Here is an 18,527-nt window from a genome sequence, read left to right on the forward strand (position 1 = left end):
TGACGCTCCGGGTGCCCTTGGGCAGATGCCATCCCTGCCCTGTGCCTCAGTTTCCTTCTGTGTACAATGAGGAGCATGGCCCTGTCCCTGCACTGGGTGGGGGGGCTGGCAGAGAGGGAGGAGAATGAGCCGCACCAGGAGCAGGCCGTGTTTTCAATTGGCACTGGGCCCCCCCCTCCAGCCCCCCCAAGCTGCCGCCCGGCTCACACCAAGTCACTGACCCAGAGAAGTGGCTGTCAGGTGTAGCTGGGCCCTGGCATCGAGGGGGAGGGGAAGGCTGCCCCCCCCCCCCCCCATTAGAGAGAGATAAGGAAAGTGAATAAATAAATGAGGCTTTAATTTGGCCCCTAAAGTGTGCTGGTGACTGACGTGTCCCGGGCACCCTGGCCCTGCTGCCGCCCCAGCCCCTCCTGCACCCCCCCCCCCCCGAGCTATGGCTCCCAGGAGCCACAGTGCCACATCCCCACCCACAGCCATGGGGCTGGGCTGGGTGAGCGGGGGCTGGCATGGTGGCTTGGCCCAGAGCTGTGGGGTGGCTGGGGGCTACAACCCAGGCATGGGCCCGGCCCATGGCCGGAAAAGCACCTAGGGCAGAGGTGACACATGGCCACGCGCGGTAAAGGGGCGGCATCGGGGCCTGGGGTGAAGCTGGGACCTGTCACCCGCCCCCACAACCTCTGCACGGGGCACGTCTGACTGCAATAAATGGTTGCACCAGGACTAGTGTGTTTGCAGGGTTGAGGGGCAGGCCCTGAATGGGGGGGGGTGTGCCCCAGATGGGGGCATTCCCTGGGTCTGGGGTGGGATGGGGCAGGGCTGAGGGCCAGGCCCTGTATGGGTAGGGCAGCCCTGTGCTGGAGAAACAGGCTGTGTATGGGGCAGGGGGCAGGCCCTGCACTGGGGTGAGAGGGCGGTGCTGGGTTGGGGGCTGGGGTGGGGCAGGGCCAGGGTCCAAACACCCATACTGGGGGGCAGGGTCGAGATGCAGGCTTTGAGATGAGGGGCAGGCGCAGGCTCCATTGGGCCGGGGGACAGGGCTGGAGGGACCCTGTATGGGGGGGGTAGGTTTTGGGGGGCACCGTGTTCCTGTTCTCCAGCCGACTGGCCACAAACCTCGTCCCGCCCCTGTCCGGCTGCAGTGCCTGTATCCGGGCCTGGCTGGGCTCAGTTCTGGTCCAGATGCAGGCCGGTTCTGGCCCACTTCAGCCGTGTCCCTGGGCTGCTCGGTGCAAGCGGTGCCGGCCGGGCAGGGGCTCAGCTGAGCCGACGCGTTGGGTTGACTCAGGGCCGCAGCCGGTGCCATTTGCTGCGTGGAGGGGAGATGCTCATCGAGCAACACGTTCAGGCAGCCGGGTCTGGCCGTGGGGCTCCGCCGTGGAGTCCCTGAGCCCCTGGGGGGCAGCAGATGGGCCTGGAAAGGAGCAGGGTCCTGGGGCCTGTCCCCAGGCTCTAGCTGATGATCTCGGAGAGCAGCGGCGTCATGAAGGTCAAGTCCTGGATGTGCAGAATCTGCCGCGTGTTCTCCACCTTGAGGGTGCGCAGCTCTGTCAGCAGCAGGAGCAGCTTGGCGTAGAGGAGCCTGGGGGCAGAGGGAGCCGGGCGTCAGCCCCGCCGGTGGCCATGGAGCCCGCCCCAGCCCTTGCTCGTCCAGCGGTGTAGCGGAGTTGAAGGAGCCTGCTCCCTGGTGCCCGGGCAGGGCTCCGCTGGCCCCTGATCTCCGGACAGAGCTGGGCAGATGGCTGCCCTCTGGCCTGCCAGCTCCATGGTATGGGGTGGGGCAGGACGGAGCCGTGCCAGGCGGGGGTGCTGCTCTGCTCGGCTGCGTTGCAGGCTCCGGTCCGTGGCCCTGTGCTCTGTACCATGGCAGGACTCCCCCCCATCTTCCCTCCCCGGACTCCACTCCATCCAGCCTGGGCAGGAGACTGGGGAAACTGAGGCACACAAGGGGGAAGGGACAGAATCCAGGAATGCTATGACCCCCAGTAGACCTCACTCCCCTCCAGAGCTGGAACTAGAGCCCAGGAGTCGTGACCCGACTCCTATCCCCCCCCCCCTCGTCCCCATCTGGCATTGCACAGCAGGTGTGGGCAGGAGTTAGACTGAAAACCCTTGTGCTAACTGCCCCCGGGTGGGAACTGGCTGGGCCCTGCTGGGGAGAGGAGCTCCCAGTCCGAGCCCTCCCATTGCCTGGCTAGGGAGAGCGACCCCACTGCTGGGCCGTCCCCCGCAGACGCGGGCCCTTTCGCTCCTAGCCGTCCGAAGGCAAATCAACCTCTGCCTGGCTGGGGCAGAGCTGTGTGTGTGTGTCTCTGCTCCGTCCCTCTGTGTGTGTGAGAGAGACCATCTAGCTCGTGCATGAGTGGGTGGTGGTATCCAGAGTGGTGGGGGGGGACTGCACAGAGGTACGTGGGGGATGGAGGGTGCAGAGTGGTGGGGGGCTGCATATTAGCGATAAGGCCTTGTGCACACAAGTGTTTGTGTTGCTGGGTGGGTCATGCAAGCAGGTGCACACAGATGGCCACAGATGGAGACATCCCCTTGGGGGGAGGGAGAGAGAGAGAGAGTGTGTGTGTGTGTGTGTGTGTGTGTGTAAAAAAGCAGCTGCATGGTTCACGTGTGCTCGTGTGTGTGACTTCCAGGTGCTGGGCATGGCGGGTGCGGCCGTGTTGGCGCGCAGGGGCCGCGGGTGCGGTCACGGGAATGATCACGGAGGGGTCAAAGTTCTCCCTATCCCTGGGGGGGACGGGAGGGGGAGGCGACTCCCGGGAGGGTGAATCTAGACCCGAGGAGGAGAACCAACCCCAGCGCTTTGGAGCGGCTCGGAGCCCAGAGACAGGACCACGCGAGCGACTGCGTGGGAACAAGCTCCCCCCGCCTCGGGGGCTGTGCCCAGAGTGTAAAGCACAGGAGCCAGGAGGTGCTGCGCCAGGAAGCTGCCTGGGGTGACAGACGGGGAATTAAGGGCTGGCGTGAACTCAGCGGGAAGATACCGCAGGGAGGCGGCTGGGAAGAAGAACCGGGCAGAGGCACAGGGAGCCCAGCTTGGCGTTGGCCGGCATGGCCTGCGTCGTCACCTGTGCCTCTCCGGGCTGCCTGAGGCTTCCCCGATGCCATGCTCCAGGGCACCCCTAAATCTGCTCTGGCTGGAAAAGGGCCCCCGGGCGTCACCGCAGCTCCTGGCCACGCTGCCCAGCTCCCGGAAGAGGAGGGGAAAATCTCTGCTCAGGACTGGCTAGGCAGAGCTCGCTGGAGGGCTGGAGGCCAGGGCCCCTGGGGGGGGGTCTGGCACATGGACGGGTAACCCCAGGGACTGGCTGAAAGCTGGGGCATGGCACTGGGCCTCTGGGCCTGTGGCAGGGGGTCGGCTGCTCACCTGCCTTCGGGCAGCGGGTGCCGTTGGTCAATGTAGTTCTTCAGCGTGACGGCCACCTTCTCCTGGAGCTGGTCAACGGTGCCGCGCTGGGTGATCCCAGGATGATCTGGGAGAAGAAGGCAGCCCTAGCGGGAGCGTGCAGGCAGAGCACGGACCCGGGGCTCAGGGGCACCCGGGTGCATGTGGGGGGCTCAGTGCAGGAAGCCCGGGCGCGGGAGTTAGCCTGTTGTGCAGACCAAACAAGTCCCGGGGTGCAGAGGCACAGCCCCGCTCAGTGAGCACAGCAGGCTGCAGGGATCAGGTGATGGGGCCATGGAGACGCCCGTAGGTGCCAGCACACCCAGTGCAGGGCCGGTGCGGGCTGCGGGAGAGGAGGCCTGGGCAGGGGTCTCAGCACCTGTCCTTCTTAGTGCCCATAGGAGGGGAAAGATGGGAGGCCGGGTGGAGAGCTCAATGCCTGCTGTGGGGCCGGGCAGATGGCTCAGTGATCTTCAGGCTGGGAGGGCCAGGCAGGGGGCTCAGTGCCTGCTGTGGGGCTGGGCGGGGGCTCACCAGGCGAGAATAGGACGATGGCTTCCAGCAGCACGTACTCGGCCTCGTGCAGCCGCAGCTTCCGAAGGCTGATGTGGAACTTGAGCAGCGGCTCCAGGTAGATTTGCTGGAACCCGGCTGGAGACAGAGATGGGGGGTGACGTGGCAGCCGCGCCAGCCCGGGCCCCAGGGCTCCCCCATGGGGCCAGGGCTCCGAGCCCAGCTGCCAGCGTGCCAGGGCCTGGGGAAGCTGGAGTGTTTGGAACCGGGGCCTGTGCGGCTCACCAGGACCGAGGGTGGCTGGGTGGTAGGACACGGATCTGCCCACCCTGCCCAGGAGACAGTCCCCCAGGCCATGGGGCTCCCAGCCTGGCCCTGCACTGGGAGATGGGCCCCAGCCACCCTGATCTCAGCTTCAGCACGTCTGTACTGGGATTCAGCCTCAACCCCACCCGAAGCTTCCCCCCGGTGCTGACCCCACGTCGCAGCCAGCGACGATCCCGTGCTGCGGTGTCTGGTCTCAGCCAGCGGCTGCTTGGTGCTGAGTTGCGGGATGGGGTGAAGGGCGCCCACTGGCTGTGCTGGTGTCAGTTACTATTCCAGACCCCCCCTCCCTCCCCCGCCAGCCCCGGTGTGGGTTCCCCAGGGGGCAGGGCCCGGCGCTGCAGCGGGGTGCAGGCAGAATGACGCTTCTTGTAATGCAACCAGCTTTCCCTTCCAGGCCCCCCCAGCCCAGGCCCTGGGGAGCCCTTGTGGAGGGCGCTGGGGACCACCAGCCGGGAGCTAGAATCAGAGAGAACCTGGGGGAGGCGGGCCAGCCCAGCCCCGGCCCCTCGCGCCACAGGGGCTCACCCAAGGCGCCGTCTTGGATGGTGTAGCAGTGCTGGCCGCACTCCCAGACATTGGTCTCCTCGTTGAAGACAGTGTTGAACTGGATCTGGCAGATCTCCAAAGTGGCGCCTTTGAGAAGCGAGATCTGGTCATCGATCGGCAAACTCCTTCCCGGGAGAGAGCGGGAGAGAGCATGAGCACGGCCACGGGCAGCGGCACAGAGCTGGACGGGGCCGTAGGCAGTGTGCAGAATGGGGGGGCCCAGGGGGGCCCTGAAGGGCTGGGCTGAGGGGTTTGGGAGAAGGGGGTGCAGGGATAGGGCAAGTGGAAACATGGGCTGAGCAGGGTGCAGGGTAGTGGGGGAGCAGGTGGGAAGAGGCCCAGGCATAGGGCAGGGCTGAGCAGGGAGATGGGGGAGCAGGGCCTGGGAGCCCCTCAGGACAGGGCTGAGTGGGGTACAAGGCAATAGGGGAGCAGGGGGGGCAGGGATGCAGCAGAGCTAAAGGGGGTGCTGGGGGTGAGGGAGCAGGGGCTGGGGGCCCTAGAGATGCAGCAAAGCAGGGCTGGGTGGGGTACAGGGCAATGGGGGAGTGGGGGGGACAGGGATGCGGCAGGGCTGAGGGGGTGCAGGACTGGGGACCCCAGGGATGCAGCAGGGAGGGCCGAGGGGGTGCCTGGGGTGAGCGGGGGAAAGCAGGTGATAGCTGAGTTGAGCTGGGCCTGTCAGACTCTCAGTGCCTGAGCCGCCGTTTCCCAGCAGTTGGAGTCGCCTCCCCCGTCCCCCCCAGAACCCCCACACCGGTGGGGGGGGAAGGGGGACCCAGCCATGCTGACCTGAATGCCGGGATCTCCTTGGCAAATTTGATCACTTGCTGGATCAGGACGGTGCTGAGGTCAGCGAAGTGGGGCAGCATGGAGAAGGCGTCGGGCAGCAGGTCCTCCGGCAGGCTCTTCAGGGAGCCCGGGGGGCTGCCCGCCTCAGGATGGGGGAGCCCCTGCAGGACAGGAGGTACACCAGGCTCCTGGGGGCTCTGAGGGCTCAGATTGTGGATGTACAGTCGCACTGGGGGCTGGGGAGACAGAGACCCTAGTCAGACAGAGCCTTAGTGCCGCTGCGGTCAGGGTGGCGCTGGCCCCATGGAGATGCGGCTGGCTCTGGGGTGTGGCGAGCCCCCTAGTGTATTGCCCGGTGATACAGCTGAGCCTGCTGGGTCTGGCAGCCCGATTCCCGTGCCCCGTCAGGGTGCAGCCCTGCAGACGCCTTTCTTACAAAGCCCAGTGCCGCCTCCGTAGCGTGGCTGGGACCTGGGGGCCGGCACCGCGTGCACGGGATACGCAAATACAGACGCTGTGGCTGCAGGCATGTTTCTCTGGTCACCTTCCCTGAATGCCCCTTCCCACCGGAATTCCAGGCGGGCTCTGCCTGAGTCCACCCCGGCTCTGCTTACAGGGGCCAAGGAGCGCACGGGCGCCATGGCCAGCAGCCTCTCTGCTCAGCCAGGGAGGGGCTAGTGTGGGGTAGTTTGTGTAACACGGTCCCCTGGCCGCTGAGCCCCGGGGTGGGGCCCACCATGGAGCTGGTGCCAGCGGGGCGTGGGTCTCGCTCTCTGCCAGCTGGGGCTGGGGCTGAGCGAGGCCGTTAAGCTGCGGATGACGTGGGAACGTTGGCCTGGTTCTCGGCAGTGCCGGTGCCTTCTCCGCGCTCGGGACCAGGGTGCTGAGTGCAAAGGGACGCGCTGAGCACGGAGAGACAGGATGCCTGCGGTCTGTCTCCAGCTCTGCCAGTGACTCACTGTGCGGCCGTCAGCAAATCTTGCCCAGCTCTGTGCCTCAGTTTCTCCACGGCTAAAATGAGAATCTGGATCCCAAAGGGACTGGGGGTGGGGGACGGGAAGGGAAGAGCTGAGCAAACAATTGGGAGCTGGACGTATGTGTTCTTCGAGGGCAGAGAGGATAGATGGTGATAGGGGGCAGAGAGGATGGGTGGAAGGGACATGGGAGTGAAGGGGAGGGGCAGAGGGGGAGGAGATGTGGGGCAGGAGGAAGGGAGAGGGCAGGATGGAGAGCAGGGAGGAGGGGCGGGGCAGAGGGGCAGGGCAGAGAGCAGGGGGAGGGGCGGTATGGGGGGGTGAGAAGGGCACCCTGTGGGGAGAACAGACTCAAGCCCTTGCAGGCGTCAAACTTGCCCTATGCCAGCACATGGCCCAGTAACCAGCCTGATCCAATCCGGGAGCTGGAATCCCAGCATGTGACTCAGGTAGCCAATGGCAGCTGGGCTCAGCATTGGGGAGAGTTTCTGCACCAGCTGTTTTGCTTCCAGCCCCAGGAAGAGCCCCCCTCTCCCCTCCCCCCACACCTGCCCTCCAGGGTCTCCCCCAGGCCCTCCTGGCTGGACTGGGCAGGCAGAGGCTGGAGCAAGCTGGGTTGGTGTGTGCAGAGGGCGGGGGGGGCTGGGTCGGTGTGGGGGTGAGCTGGGTCAGTGTATGTGGGGGGCTAGGTAAGTGTGTGGGGGGTGGGTTGGGTCAGTGTATGGGGGGCTGAGTCGGTGTGTATGGGGGGGGCTGGTGCCAGCTGGGGTGTGGCTCTGGGGGAGGCCAAGGCAGCCACCCCAGGGCCTGTGGGGGGTGGGGCAGGGCTGGGGGTCTCACCCGGCAATGCGCGAACTGGGAGAAGCTGGAGTCGAAGTGCCTCTTGTGGGCCTGGATGAGGGTGTCAATCAGCCGCTCCTGCTCCTCCGTCAGCTCCCCCGGCTCCCCCACTGGCTCCTGCTTCTTCTGCTTCCGCAGGAGCCGGCGCATCTGCAGAGCCTCCTCCGACATGATCACTGCCGGGCCAAGAGGCAGGGGTGAGGGGCTTGGCGGGCACCAGCCAGACCCACACTAACGGACGGCCTCCCGGCTTCCTCTCCCTCAGCGCGCCGCCGTGCGCCACGGCTCCATGGCCCTCCTGGTAAAGCCGCTGGAGGGAGCAGAGCCTAGTGGGAGGGCAGAACCTGGGAGCCGAGGCTCCTGCGTTCTAATCCCAGCTCTGGGATGGGGCTGGGTCTAGTGGGGAGCGTGATAAAGGGGCAGGGCTAAAAAACAGGACTCCTGGGTTCATCCCAGAGCCAGGAAGAAACCCCAGGAGTCCTGACTCCCAGCCAGCCCCTGCTGTCAGCCAAAGGACTGGGGTCCAGTGTGGAGAACAGGGGAAGCTGATACTAGGATGCCTGGGTTCTCTCCCTGGCTCTGGGACAGAGTGGGGTCTCGTGGGCAGAGCAGGTGCCTGTGAGTCCAGACTCCTAGGTCTCAGTTCTCACCAGTGCCACCGGGCGAGTCTCTGCCCACTCCACGGCCGCATGCGGGCACCACCGTGAGTCTGGGGAACGGCCCGTGGCCCGACAAGCCTGGCTGCTCCCGGTGTTTCCCAGGGAGGTGGCAGCCTGTGTTAGCCGGGTGCTCAGAAGTGACGGGCGTAAAGACAGGGGAGTCACTAGGGGACAGTTCCCTCGGGCACCGAACGCAGTCCTAGCCAGACGTCACTTGAAACGCATCAGGGGCGAATCCAGAGGAGACTCGGGGGCGCTGAGCTCCTCCCTCCTCAGCTCTCCCCACCACCCTTCTCTGAGCTGGGGGTGCGGGGCCTTGGCTGCACCAGGAGGGGGTGGGTGGGCTCAGCCAGGCGGGCAGGATCTCCGGAGCCAGGACTGGATTGAGGGAACTGATATTCGCTGCACGTCAGAGGCCGGGGCTGCTCCCCCGCGGTGCACTTGCCGCCCGGCCCCCGCAGCGAGCGACCCACCCAGCCACGCAGGGGGCCACTCCTCTAGGCTATGCTCCATGGCCCCTGGCTGCCCCCACACCGCTGACAGCTTGATCTTTTTCCCCTTCCCTGCCAGCTGCTGGTTGGGGATGGGGATGGAGCTGCACTGGGCAGAGCGTGGCGGGGTGGTTCTGCTCTCACCAGCAGGGGGTGCTTCTGGGGGCAACAAGAGGAGAGGAGCGGGCAACAGTGACCTAGAGAACCTCGCACGGCGCCAGCCCAGCGTCCTGCCAGCTGGGACCCGTGAGCCCCGACCTCCTGGGGAGAGTGGCTCCTGCACCTCCCCTGCCAGCCTCCCCAGGGCCAGACACTGGCTGCGGGGGGCGGGGGGGCCCAGCCCCGACTCACTGTCCTTCCTCATGCCCACGGCCAGGCACTTCTGGAGGCGGCAGGCTTGGCACTGCCGGCGTTTGGCTTTGGTGATGGTGCAGTTGCGGGTGAAGGGGCAGGTGAAGCGGACGCCCTTGCTGATCGATCGCCTGCAAAAGAGGGGCAGGGCTTGGGGGGCAGGAATCCCCCTGCCCTAGGAGAGGGTCAGGGAGCCCCACCACCACCCCCCACACAGCGAGAGCCCCGAGCGGGCGTCCCGTTGGACCCAGCACCTCAAGGCACAGAGCAACTCGAGCGGGCGGCCACGCGCTCCGCCTCCTCCCTTCCTTCCTCTCCTCCCATGCCCCTGGGACAGCAGCCACTGCTCCCCTCATGCCCAGGCACTGGGACACCTCACCCAATGCCCAGCGCCCGTGCTAGGAGCAGGGGCTTCTGGGTCATTTCCAGGCACTGCATTGTGGGGCAGAGCTGGGGGAGCTGGCCGCTGGCTTCCTCTGCACCCGGGCGCTGAGCGGCACCTGGGGCCTGGCCGCTACCCACCGCAGGGGCGAGCGCGGGACCCCGGCCCAGCTTCGCTTCCCCTGGTGCAGGGCCGCCGTGTCCGTGTGCCTGGGGAGGGGCCGGGCCGTGCTGGCGCGGGCACAGACGCGGAACATGCCAGCCCGGCCCCCTGCACAGATGGGTCTGCTCACACCGCACACACACACAGATGGCGATTCCAGCACACACCCAAACAGACAGACGGCTATGCCAGGGAGCGTGCGCGCACGCAGAGGGGTAAATGGTGCTGCAAGAAGCCTTGCTTAGAAGGCTTTGGGCTTGGCCCCCCGGCAGCCCCCCAATCATCATCTCAGCCAGTGGTTGTCCCGGTCAGTTGCAATGCCCAGGGGGAGTCCGCCCAGTTGAACCAGGGGGGCCAGAACTGTTTCTTCCTCCTGTGCTGAGGTCAGCCCGCCTTCCCGGCTCAGTCCCCTAATGCAGTGCAATTACCCCACAGCCCTGAAACCACGGCACCGTGGACTGAGAACAAGCCTTATGAGGCATGGAGGGGCAGGTAAGGTCTGAGGCAGGTTGTTTTTTTTTGGCTAAGCTTATGGCCTTGTTCTTGTACTAAGCAGTAGCAGCCGTACTAGGAGAGAGAGCAGCCATAAGCTAAGTAGCAGGTAGTCACATCTGCACAGCCCGGAAATGACATCACGACAATGCAATACTGGGCTGTTAAGAAGGCGCTACTGTCCTAATAGGACCACCACCTACCGCCACCAGACAAAGAAACGGGGCTTCAGATGTTTAACTTTAATAGCATTCTGTCTGGCAGGGAATCGCCTCTCAACAGTTGTGGGTGTAAAACCTACACGTATGATTTTGTCTATATGGTCCCCACTCCTCTGTAGTTTATCTGAATGATTTCTGCCTGGTTCTTTGATGGTTTCTGTCTGTCGCATAACTAAGCGTGCCCTGTTTAAATCGGTTAGGGAGGTGGGATATGATTGGTTAAAGCACTGTTTCGTGATGCGCTAGGATTGGTGTTTTGTAGGACTTTAGTTTCAAATGATTGGTTAAGGTACAGATAAACAGGACTGGAGTTTCACTATATAAACTGTGGTCCAAGGAAGCTCTTTGGAGGGAATTTAACTCCAGGACACAGCCCAAGATCAGCGCTGCCAACTCTCAACATCCTGCCAACTGTATTTACGGAAGCTGGAGTCCCCAGATGATCAAATCCTGATTGGCCACCAGGAGAAGTTCGTCTGCCTTATTGGGAGTGGTGAGCATTGTATGCTTAGCGTGTGTATTCTGTTCTGGTGATGGTTAATAAATAGAGAATCAGGCAGTCTCATGGGGCCCGCCTAGGCAAACGTTTTTCCAACCTTTAAGCAAGCGTTGGCGTCTGCCTCGGACCCGAGTCTGTTCAAACAGCCTTTATAACGCACATTCTTCCTTTGCCCCTCTGCAGTGACTGGCCTGGCCTAAACCAGTCCTTGCAAACCACCCCAGGGTGCTACCTCTCCGCTAGGAATCACCCTGCAGTTTTTAGTTCCTGGCAGAGCTGTGGTAACCCTTCTGCAGCACAACCCCTGGCCCGCAAAGATACAAACCAGTCCTAAACCTGATACAACACGGTCCCCAAGATGCTGCAGGTGGTGGCAACGGGGGTCACATTCCTACACACACACACACACCCTCCTTGCACCCTCCCACACAGACAAGCACATAAGATCACCATTGCACACACACCCTATGCACCACATGTATGCACTCCACTGCGCACACCCCCCCTAGCCCACACCACATGGAGCGGGTGTTGGCTGGGACGCAGGGCATGCCCTGCTTGCACAGTGCCAGTAGGAGGCATGGGGTGGAAAGGCCCCGGCCCAGACCTTGGGGGCGGAGGTTGGCAGGGCCACAGTGTGAGGGGGGGGGCTCTCACCTGAAGAAGCCCTTGCAGCCCTCACAGGTCATGACGTGGAAGTGGTAGCCAGTGGCTCGGTCGCTGCACACGGCGCAGATTTTCTCCTCTCCTTCTGGCTCCGCGTCCTCCCTGCAGCTGGTCCCAAGGCTCAGCACGCCGGGGCTGCTGCTGCTGCTCTCCCTGTCCGAGGGGCTGAGCATGGCAGCTCTCGGCCCTCAGACGCCCACGGGCAAGCTGCTGTGGGGACAGGAGAGTCAGCCAAGGGACCAGGCCAGCCTGTGCTCCTGTCCCCCCATTCCTCCCCCACTCTCCCAGGGGAGATGATTCCCCAGTGACGGCCCCCCCCGATCCCTGTGGCGTCCCCCTCCCCCATTGTGTATGCTCCTGCAGGCAGCGTGCAGTCACTCGACAACTTGGCTGTTGCTGTTGATTTGCACGCTGCCGTTGCCCAGATACCGCGGTGACGGGTGGCAGGATGAGCCCTGACGCAGGCAGGCACACGGACGTGGGTCTCCAAGCCTTGGCGAGTGGGTCTGGGGAGACCCCGTGTCCAGCCTTTGCCAGGGTCCCTGGGAGCTGGGCCATGGACCCCGCCCCCCCCGCCCACCCTCCAACGCACCCCAGCGCTGCCCCCTTGCCTTGCAGCGCCTTAGGGGGAGCTTTTTCTCTGCCCCGCTTGGCCAGGAGTCACCAGAACGGTGCCAGCGTCAGCGGGGGCGTCAGCAGATGGCAGCGGTCAGATGTCGTGTCGCCCCCCCCCCCCCCCCCCCCCCCCCCCCCCCCCCCGTGTCCCCTACCCCCGGGGATCATCTACCCCATGACCTGGGCCTCATAGGGGCCATCTAGCAACAAGAGGGCTGGGGAACCGTGGCTGAGAACAGGCAGGACCTGCCAGCAGGGAGCAGCACACTCCGCTCCAGGTGTTCTGAGCCTGTTCCAGGTGCAGGTGCAAACTTTGCCCCCGGTTACCCTCAGGCAGCCTCCCCAGCCCCCACGTCTGCAGCCCCAGTGGCTGCCACCCCTGGAACTCTCCTGCCAGTAGATGAGCTGGGGTAGGGGCCAGCTCCCCCTCCCCATAGCTGGACACGCTCCACAGGGAATCCATCTCTTATCCCCCCATCTATTCCCAGACCCCCCATCATCTCTCTATCCCCATACACCCCCTCTAGCTAGCTGCCTGTCTAGCTTATCTCAGTGCACATCTGGTCCTTCTCACTGCCTTAGCCAAGCCCATCACGACTCATTCCTGGATTTTCTCCTCCCAGCTCTCTCTGAAGCAGGGAGGTTTGTTCCTCACTTTACAGCTGGGCACCAGACCCTAAAGAGAGCAGAGGCTGGCCCCACAAAGGGCCTGAGTGGGGGTGGCACCTAGAAAATCACAGGAACACCCTGCGACCCACACAGCCAAAGTTAGGGGCCTGGGTTCCTACACACTGAAGGGGGGGATGGAGGGAAATGCCTTAAATGCCTTCAACTGCGACCCACACAGCCAGCGCAATGGGGGGCAGCCACCTAAACCAGCCAATGGGAGACGCTGACCAGAGGGGTGTGTGCTAAACCCCGCCCCCTCACCGAGCTAGGCACCTCCCCTAAGCCCTGGCTGCAAGGAGGGGAGCATCTGGCCGGTCGCCCAGCAGCCCCTCACCTGGCGTCAGGCACCTTGGGCGTTTCTGGGGAGAATAAGCGAGGCCGGGGCCTAACTCCACAGCAGACTGTCCCAGGAGCAGATGGCAGCTGCAGCGACCTTGTCCTTACTAGCCCCAGGGGTAGCACTCACCTGGGGGCTGGCTGCCCCAGGTTTGATGCCCCCCTCTAGCCAAAGCCTAGCATCACTGCCACGAGTGCATGTGGGCTCAGCACGCTGTGCCCCGGGCCCTCCCAGCAAGGGCAGTTACTGTGCCTGCCTGGCGCTGCTGAATCAGGAGCCTGGGGATGTAAACACGACCTCGGGGGAAGGTGGGTGTCACTCCAGTTCCCCCTGCTCTGTGAAGACGAGGAGGAGGGGTGGGAAGCAGGCTGCTCTGGGAGCCAGGGTGCATTGCCTGCCTGTGAGGATCTGTCCCCACGGTCCCCTTCCCCGACAGGTCAGGCCAGGTCCAGCGCGGGGGACGTTAACCCAGCGTGGGGGGAGATTAGCCAGCCTGGAGAAGGCAAAGTTCATTAGAAATGGGCAGCCGGCCAGGGCTGGGGGTACCGGGCAGTGAACAGAAGCCGAAGGGGGCAGGGAGGAGGCTGAAGGTCGGAGGCTGTGGCTGGGCTGCTCCTCCGGTCATGCTGGGGGGGGTGGGAGGGTCGCTGTGAAGCTCTTTAAACCAGTGGCTCCCGCCCGGCGGCCAAAAGTGGCCCACGGGGTCTTTCAAAGTGGCCCACGGCTCCCCTCTCACTGGCTGCAGCAGGGAGCGGCTGCCTAAGGACCCAGGCGGAGCCCATTGCCCTGTGGCTAAAAGACCGGTGCAGGCCCCTTGCTCCAGCCAAGGGGATGGGAAATCAGCGCTGCCCTCCCCCTGGCTGTAGCAGGGATGAAACCACTGCCTAGGGCCCCTGAAGCACGGGGCTTCAGGACGCAGGCAGGAGGCAGCCTCTTTACTGAGCTCCTGCCCTCCGGCTGCAGTACCTTATGGCTAAGTGCAGGCCACCCACCGGGACTTCGCTGCCAGGCCACGTTTCAGTGACAGTCCCTCATCTACACCAGTGCTTTGTCTGCGAGTGTGCGACCTGCTGTGTGTCACTGGTAGGTGTACAATAGTGAACGTACAAGTGAGCGGAGTAGCATCAACGTGTTTCCTTTAACCGTGCAGTGGTTTGTAGTCCGTACCCGTGTGCGTGTCAGTGCACGTTCTCTGAGTCGCTAGCCTGGGGGCCCTTCAGGGTTGTAAAAATGATATTTGTGGCCCTCAAGCCAAAAAGGTTGGGAACCGCTGCTTTAAACTGCCCTGAAATCCATTGCTCACAGCCCCCTCCCCTTGCCAGAGACCTGCTGCCTGATCCCTCTCACCAGCTGTTTGTCTCACCAGCTGTTCCCTCCCCTCGGTGTGGGGACCCCGGGGGCCTCACCTGGCCGGCCCTGCCTCAGGAGGGGCCCTAGATCCAGCTCCCCTGCCTCCCTCCCTTCTTGACGCAAGGAAACAGAGGCAGGGACCCCTCTGCCACCCCAGCCCAGCTGCCCCCCTCACCCCTCCCGCGTGCCTGCTCACCGATGGTGCGGGCTGGGGGTGTGTGGCTGGGAGCAGGTGAGGGGCTGGCCGCCAGGCTCCCCACAGGCCGGGACTCTGCTTCCTCCCCGGGGGCGTCCACACAGACAGATCCCGCTTGATTTATTTTACAGCCTGGGTGGAATTCGAACTTTGAACTTGAAGGAGGGTGGCCAGGAGCAGCAGGGGAGGGGAATGCAGGCGAGGGAGCAGCCGGGGACAGGATCGTGGGCACTCAGAGATGGGGCAATCTGGGTGGCCCCTGGAGAGGTAACACACTGAGGCGCTCTCTCTCTCTCTCTCTCTCTCTCACACACACACACCCACCCCCGAGGGGGGGAAAGCCTCGCCGAGCGCCCATTACCTTAGCGTCCTAGGTCTGGGAAGTTGGCCCTGCTTGTCTCTTGGGTGCTCCCCAAGCACAGCCCCTTGTGGGAAGCTGGGGGCAGGGCCAGGCCGAGGCTGGCAGGGCAGGCAGTCCGAGAAGGGGGGCGTTGGGCTCCGGGGCTTTCGGTGCCCCCATGCCAGCCAGTCAGCCTAGCCTCCTGCCCCGGGCAGAGCCCAGCACCCACTGCCCTTCTGTGCCTCTGAGCCTGAGGCTCCGGAAACTCCTTCAGGAGCTCAGGAATGAGACCAGACTGGTTCAGCTCCCCCATCGCCAGCACAGGCTGGGGCCAGGCAGGCCGAGCCAAGCTGGGGCCAGCCCAGGGCAAGGCAGAGCCAGGCTGGGGCTGGGCACCGGGGCTGTCCTAGGAAGCTGGGCTCCCCCAGAGATCTGTGAGCTGGCGCCCTGCTCTCTGGGCTCACGGTCTGAACTCCATGCTCCGGGAAATCTCCGCTTCACACCCTCCCCCGTGCCGGGGGCAGCAGGCTCAGAGGGTGGGAACGGTCCTAGCGGACGGCCACGCAGGAAACTGGAGACTGGAACAATCTGTGGCCCCCAGGGGTGTCCCTGTGTGGCACAACGGGGCAAGAGGAACGTCGCAGCTGCAGCAGGGCCGGAGCACAGCCACTCCTGCTGCTCTAGCACAGGCCCGGCCCCGGGCTACGGAGAATCTCTGCGAGCAGTGTGGGGACATGACACAAGGTGGGGGCAGTTCCAGCTCCATCCAGTAGAGGGCAGTGGGGCTCTCACATACACCCACCCCAGCCACTCCGTTATCATCTGGACTGGGGAAGGAGGGCAGATTTCCAAAGGGGCTCAGCACACGGAGCGTCTGCTGGGATCTCCTGACAACCCCCGTGGGTGCGGAGCCTTTCCCCTCCTGTTTCCCCGTTTGAATCCAGCCTGGGGCAGGTGTGGTGGAAGCACGCGGCCCGGGCTGGAGTGGAAGGATCTGGGGGTGGCCAGCCCGGCTCCTTGTGCTTGCATCAGAGATGCACCACTCTATGGACTGAGCTCTCCCCCTTGGCAGGGCTGGAGGAGCCGTTGGGGGGAGCCTGCCTGGTCCTGGGGGTAGATGCCCCCACAAGCTATGTCCCAGTTACAGTCTGCATCAGGAGATAAGCCTCTCCTTTCCCCCGTCTCCTCCCCGCAAGAAGGGCCTGGCTCCAGCCCGGCACTCTGCCAGCACTTGGGAGAGCTGCGCAAAGCAAACCCCGGCTGCCCTGATTAATGCTCCAATCCCCGGGCGATCAAGGCCGATTTCCTGCAAATGAAACTTTGAAAAGCTTCATTAATCTGCACTGAGCCGCTCCGGGCTGTTCCACTCTGCCCGGCTCCCCCCGTCCCCCATGCAATGGCTCAGGCCAGGACCATGGTTTGTTCGGAACAGGATGTCTTTATTTTTCTATGACAGTCCCGTTCTGCCTGTCCCAGCCCCTGGGACTCCACTCACGCTGGAGGACACGAAGCCTGGATCGCTGCCTCAGCAAAGGACCCGCTCGCCAGCTTTTAGCAGGGGCAGCCAGCCCCCTGGGAATGGCTAAGGTGGGGCACACCGTGGATGCTACCTGCCTGGGCGGAGGTGGTGGGGTGTCAGGGTGCCGACACAGGGGCATCTGTCAGAGCCAGCCTGGATCCGTGGAGACCCCTCGCCCAGCAGGCATAGGCCACTGGCATTTTCCCTCTGCGGAGCCCAGTGCCTTTGCAGACATGAATGGATTTACCCTCCCAGCCGTTGGGGCATAATCCCCACTGCAGAGGGGAAACTGAGGCACAGAGAGGTTCCCACAGTAAGCCAGGAGAGTGAAAGACACAGCTGACTAGCATTTGCACGCCCAGTGGTCTGAAACCCTGGGGTGGGGGCTGTGTAGGAGTGCGAAGGGCTAATAAACAGAGACACTAAGCGATTGTTCCTGAGTGGGGTCGGTGTGTGCGTGAATGTGTGTACAAGGGCATGTGTGTATATGAATATCAGGGTGCAGTGTGTGCGCAGGAGAGAGCGTACCTGGCTGGGGAGGGCATGGGGAGTTGCTGGCAGGGTGGGCTGGACCCATCCCCTCCAGCTGTGGGGCTGGGCTTCCAGTGGGAGCTGGATCCATGGGGTGGTTCAGGCCCTATTGGCCTTGGTGGCCAGCGTGTCTCTGTCCTCGGGTTCCCCTGGATGGGCTGCTCCTTGCCCAGTAACTCTTGGGAATTGCAGACGCCCTGGCCGTGTATCATATTGTTGGTGATGTCCTGGTACATCAGGGGGCGTGACCAGGTGTGTATTTGTGGGTGGTTTTCTGAGCACAGGCTAAGCCTTGAGTCCTGACCGTGAGTGTACCGGGGTGTGTGCAGCTCTCCGTTAGGATGCCAGGGTGTGTCTGTGTGGGTACAAGTGGGTGGGTGGGTGGGGAATCCCTTCCTGCTGACGCACATGGGATTTCAGCCTGAGGCAGGGGAATTTGCAGCCTGGGACGCCGATCTCTGCCAAACCCCTGTGCCGTGGAGCTGGGATGGCGGCACAGCTGGTGCACGAGTCAAAGAGTTGCGGGAAGGCTGGATGTGGTGCCCCGGGCATCAGCAGAGCAAGGGGCTTGGCCGACTCGGTGATCCTCGGGGAACACAGCTATAGAGGCCACCCTGCTGGCAGGGGTGAAAGCAGGGCCCGAGTGAGTCAGCTGGCACAGGAGAGATGCAGGGAAGTGCTAGGGCAGGAGACAGGGAGCTGGGGGAAGGGCAGGAACAACGGGCTGGGGAGAGCCAAGGGGCAGGATAATGGGGTAGCACCCACCTCTCGTGATGGCCCCTTGGTCAAGCGTGTGCGTGCCTGCAGCTTGTTCTCCGTTCACGGTGCCCTCGGTCAGCTGCTCTGCTTGTCGGGCAGGTCTCCGGTGACTCAGCCCTCCAGCCAAACCCCTTCATGGGTACACAGTCCACAGCATCCTGCAGCCTGCCTGAGCTGTCTGGGGCAGAGCCCATGGGACAATCCTGCCTGGCCCCGGGCTGGAGGGACCCTGGAGTCTCCAGCAGCCTTAACCAGCCCAAGGGGCCCAGCACGGCACCCCCCCATTCAAACACCTTTTGGCAAACCCAGGTTTGAAATTGTCCCTTTTTGACCTTTTCAAACCAAAAGCGTCCCATTTACTGGGGCCAAATGACCTCTGGTTTAAAACTTTCCGCTGGCTGACGGGGAGAAACAAATGTCAAAAGACTCTTTCAAATGTCGTCGTCGTCACCGTGAAACGTTTCCAGGGACCTGCTCCGACGCCAGCTCGGCTTGTCATGGCCGGTTTGTGAACATTTTTCCAGATTCCGACTTTTTGCCTGATTCGGGATGGGAAAATCTTTGAAGTCTTAAAAATTCTTGAGGGACAAGAAAGCCATTTCCTGCTGCCCCGCTCACCTGCCCAGCCAGGGGAGGCTGTACCAACGGCCTCTGCAGTGGAAGGGAAACCCCTGCTCGTCTGCTCCTGCCCGGGCATGGAGGAGCCTAGGCTGGGGCCTGCTGCCGCCAGGGTTCCCGTCACCGTGGGGCACAATTCATGAGCACAGGGCATAGGAAGCCTGGCAGGGAGGAGACAGGACGTGGCCTGCTGCTGTCAGACCAATGGGCAGTGGCCTATTTTCCTCCATGAGCCAGTGGGCACCTCGGCGCCTTCCCTGACCCCGGTGCTGCTGCATGAATTCTTT

The 18,527-nt window shown here is 63.7% G+C and overlaps 1 protein-coding gene across 7 annotated transcripts; it reads right to left on the reverse strand.

Moving 5' to 3' along the window:
* Positions 1-400: 400 nt before the first annotated feature.
* Positions 401-17,753, reverse strand: NR1I3 (nuclear receptor subfamily 1 group I member 3). Of its 7 annotated transcripts, none has more exons than XM_067569558.1 (9): positions 17,629-17,753; positions 11,298-11,516; positions 8,885-9,015; positions 7,384-7,559; positions 5,570-5,805; positions 4,757-4,902; positions 3,926-4,042; positions 3,374-3,479; positions 401-1,579 (listed from the first exon to the last, which is right to left on the reverse strand). In XM_067569558.1, the coding sequence occupies exons 2-9, from the start codon at positions 11,477-11,479 to the stop codon at positions 1,450-1,452; spliced, it is 1,224 nt and encodes a 407-aa protein (XP_067425659.1). In that variant the 5' UTR covers positions 11,480-11,516; positions 17,629-17,753; the 3' UTR covers positions 401-1,449. The 7 variants fall into 7 exon arrangements, with proteins under 7 accessions (XP_067425659.1, XP_067425660.1, XP_067425656.1 ...); XM_067569559.1 differs by having other exon boundaries at positions 11,298-11,513; positions 17,629-17,681; XM_067569555.1 differs by lacking the exon at positions 17,629-17,753 and adding an exon at positions 14,835-14,902 and having other exon boundaries at positions 11,298-11,513.
* Between the last annotated feature and the right edge of the window lie 774 nt (positions 17,754-18,527).

This window comes from Emydura macquarii, unplaced genomic scaffold, assembly GCF_026122565.2.
Source record: "Emydura macquarii macquarii isolate MOO-44397 ecotype Brisbane River unplaced genomic scaffold, CSIRO-AGI_Emac_v2 contig_2924, whole genome shotgun sequence".
Classification (NCBI taxonomy): domain Eukaryota; kingdom Metazoa; phylum Chordata; order Testudines; family Chelidae; genus Emydura; species Emydura macquarii.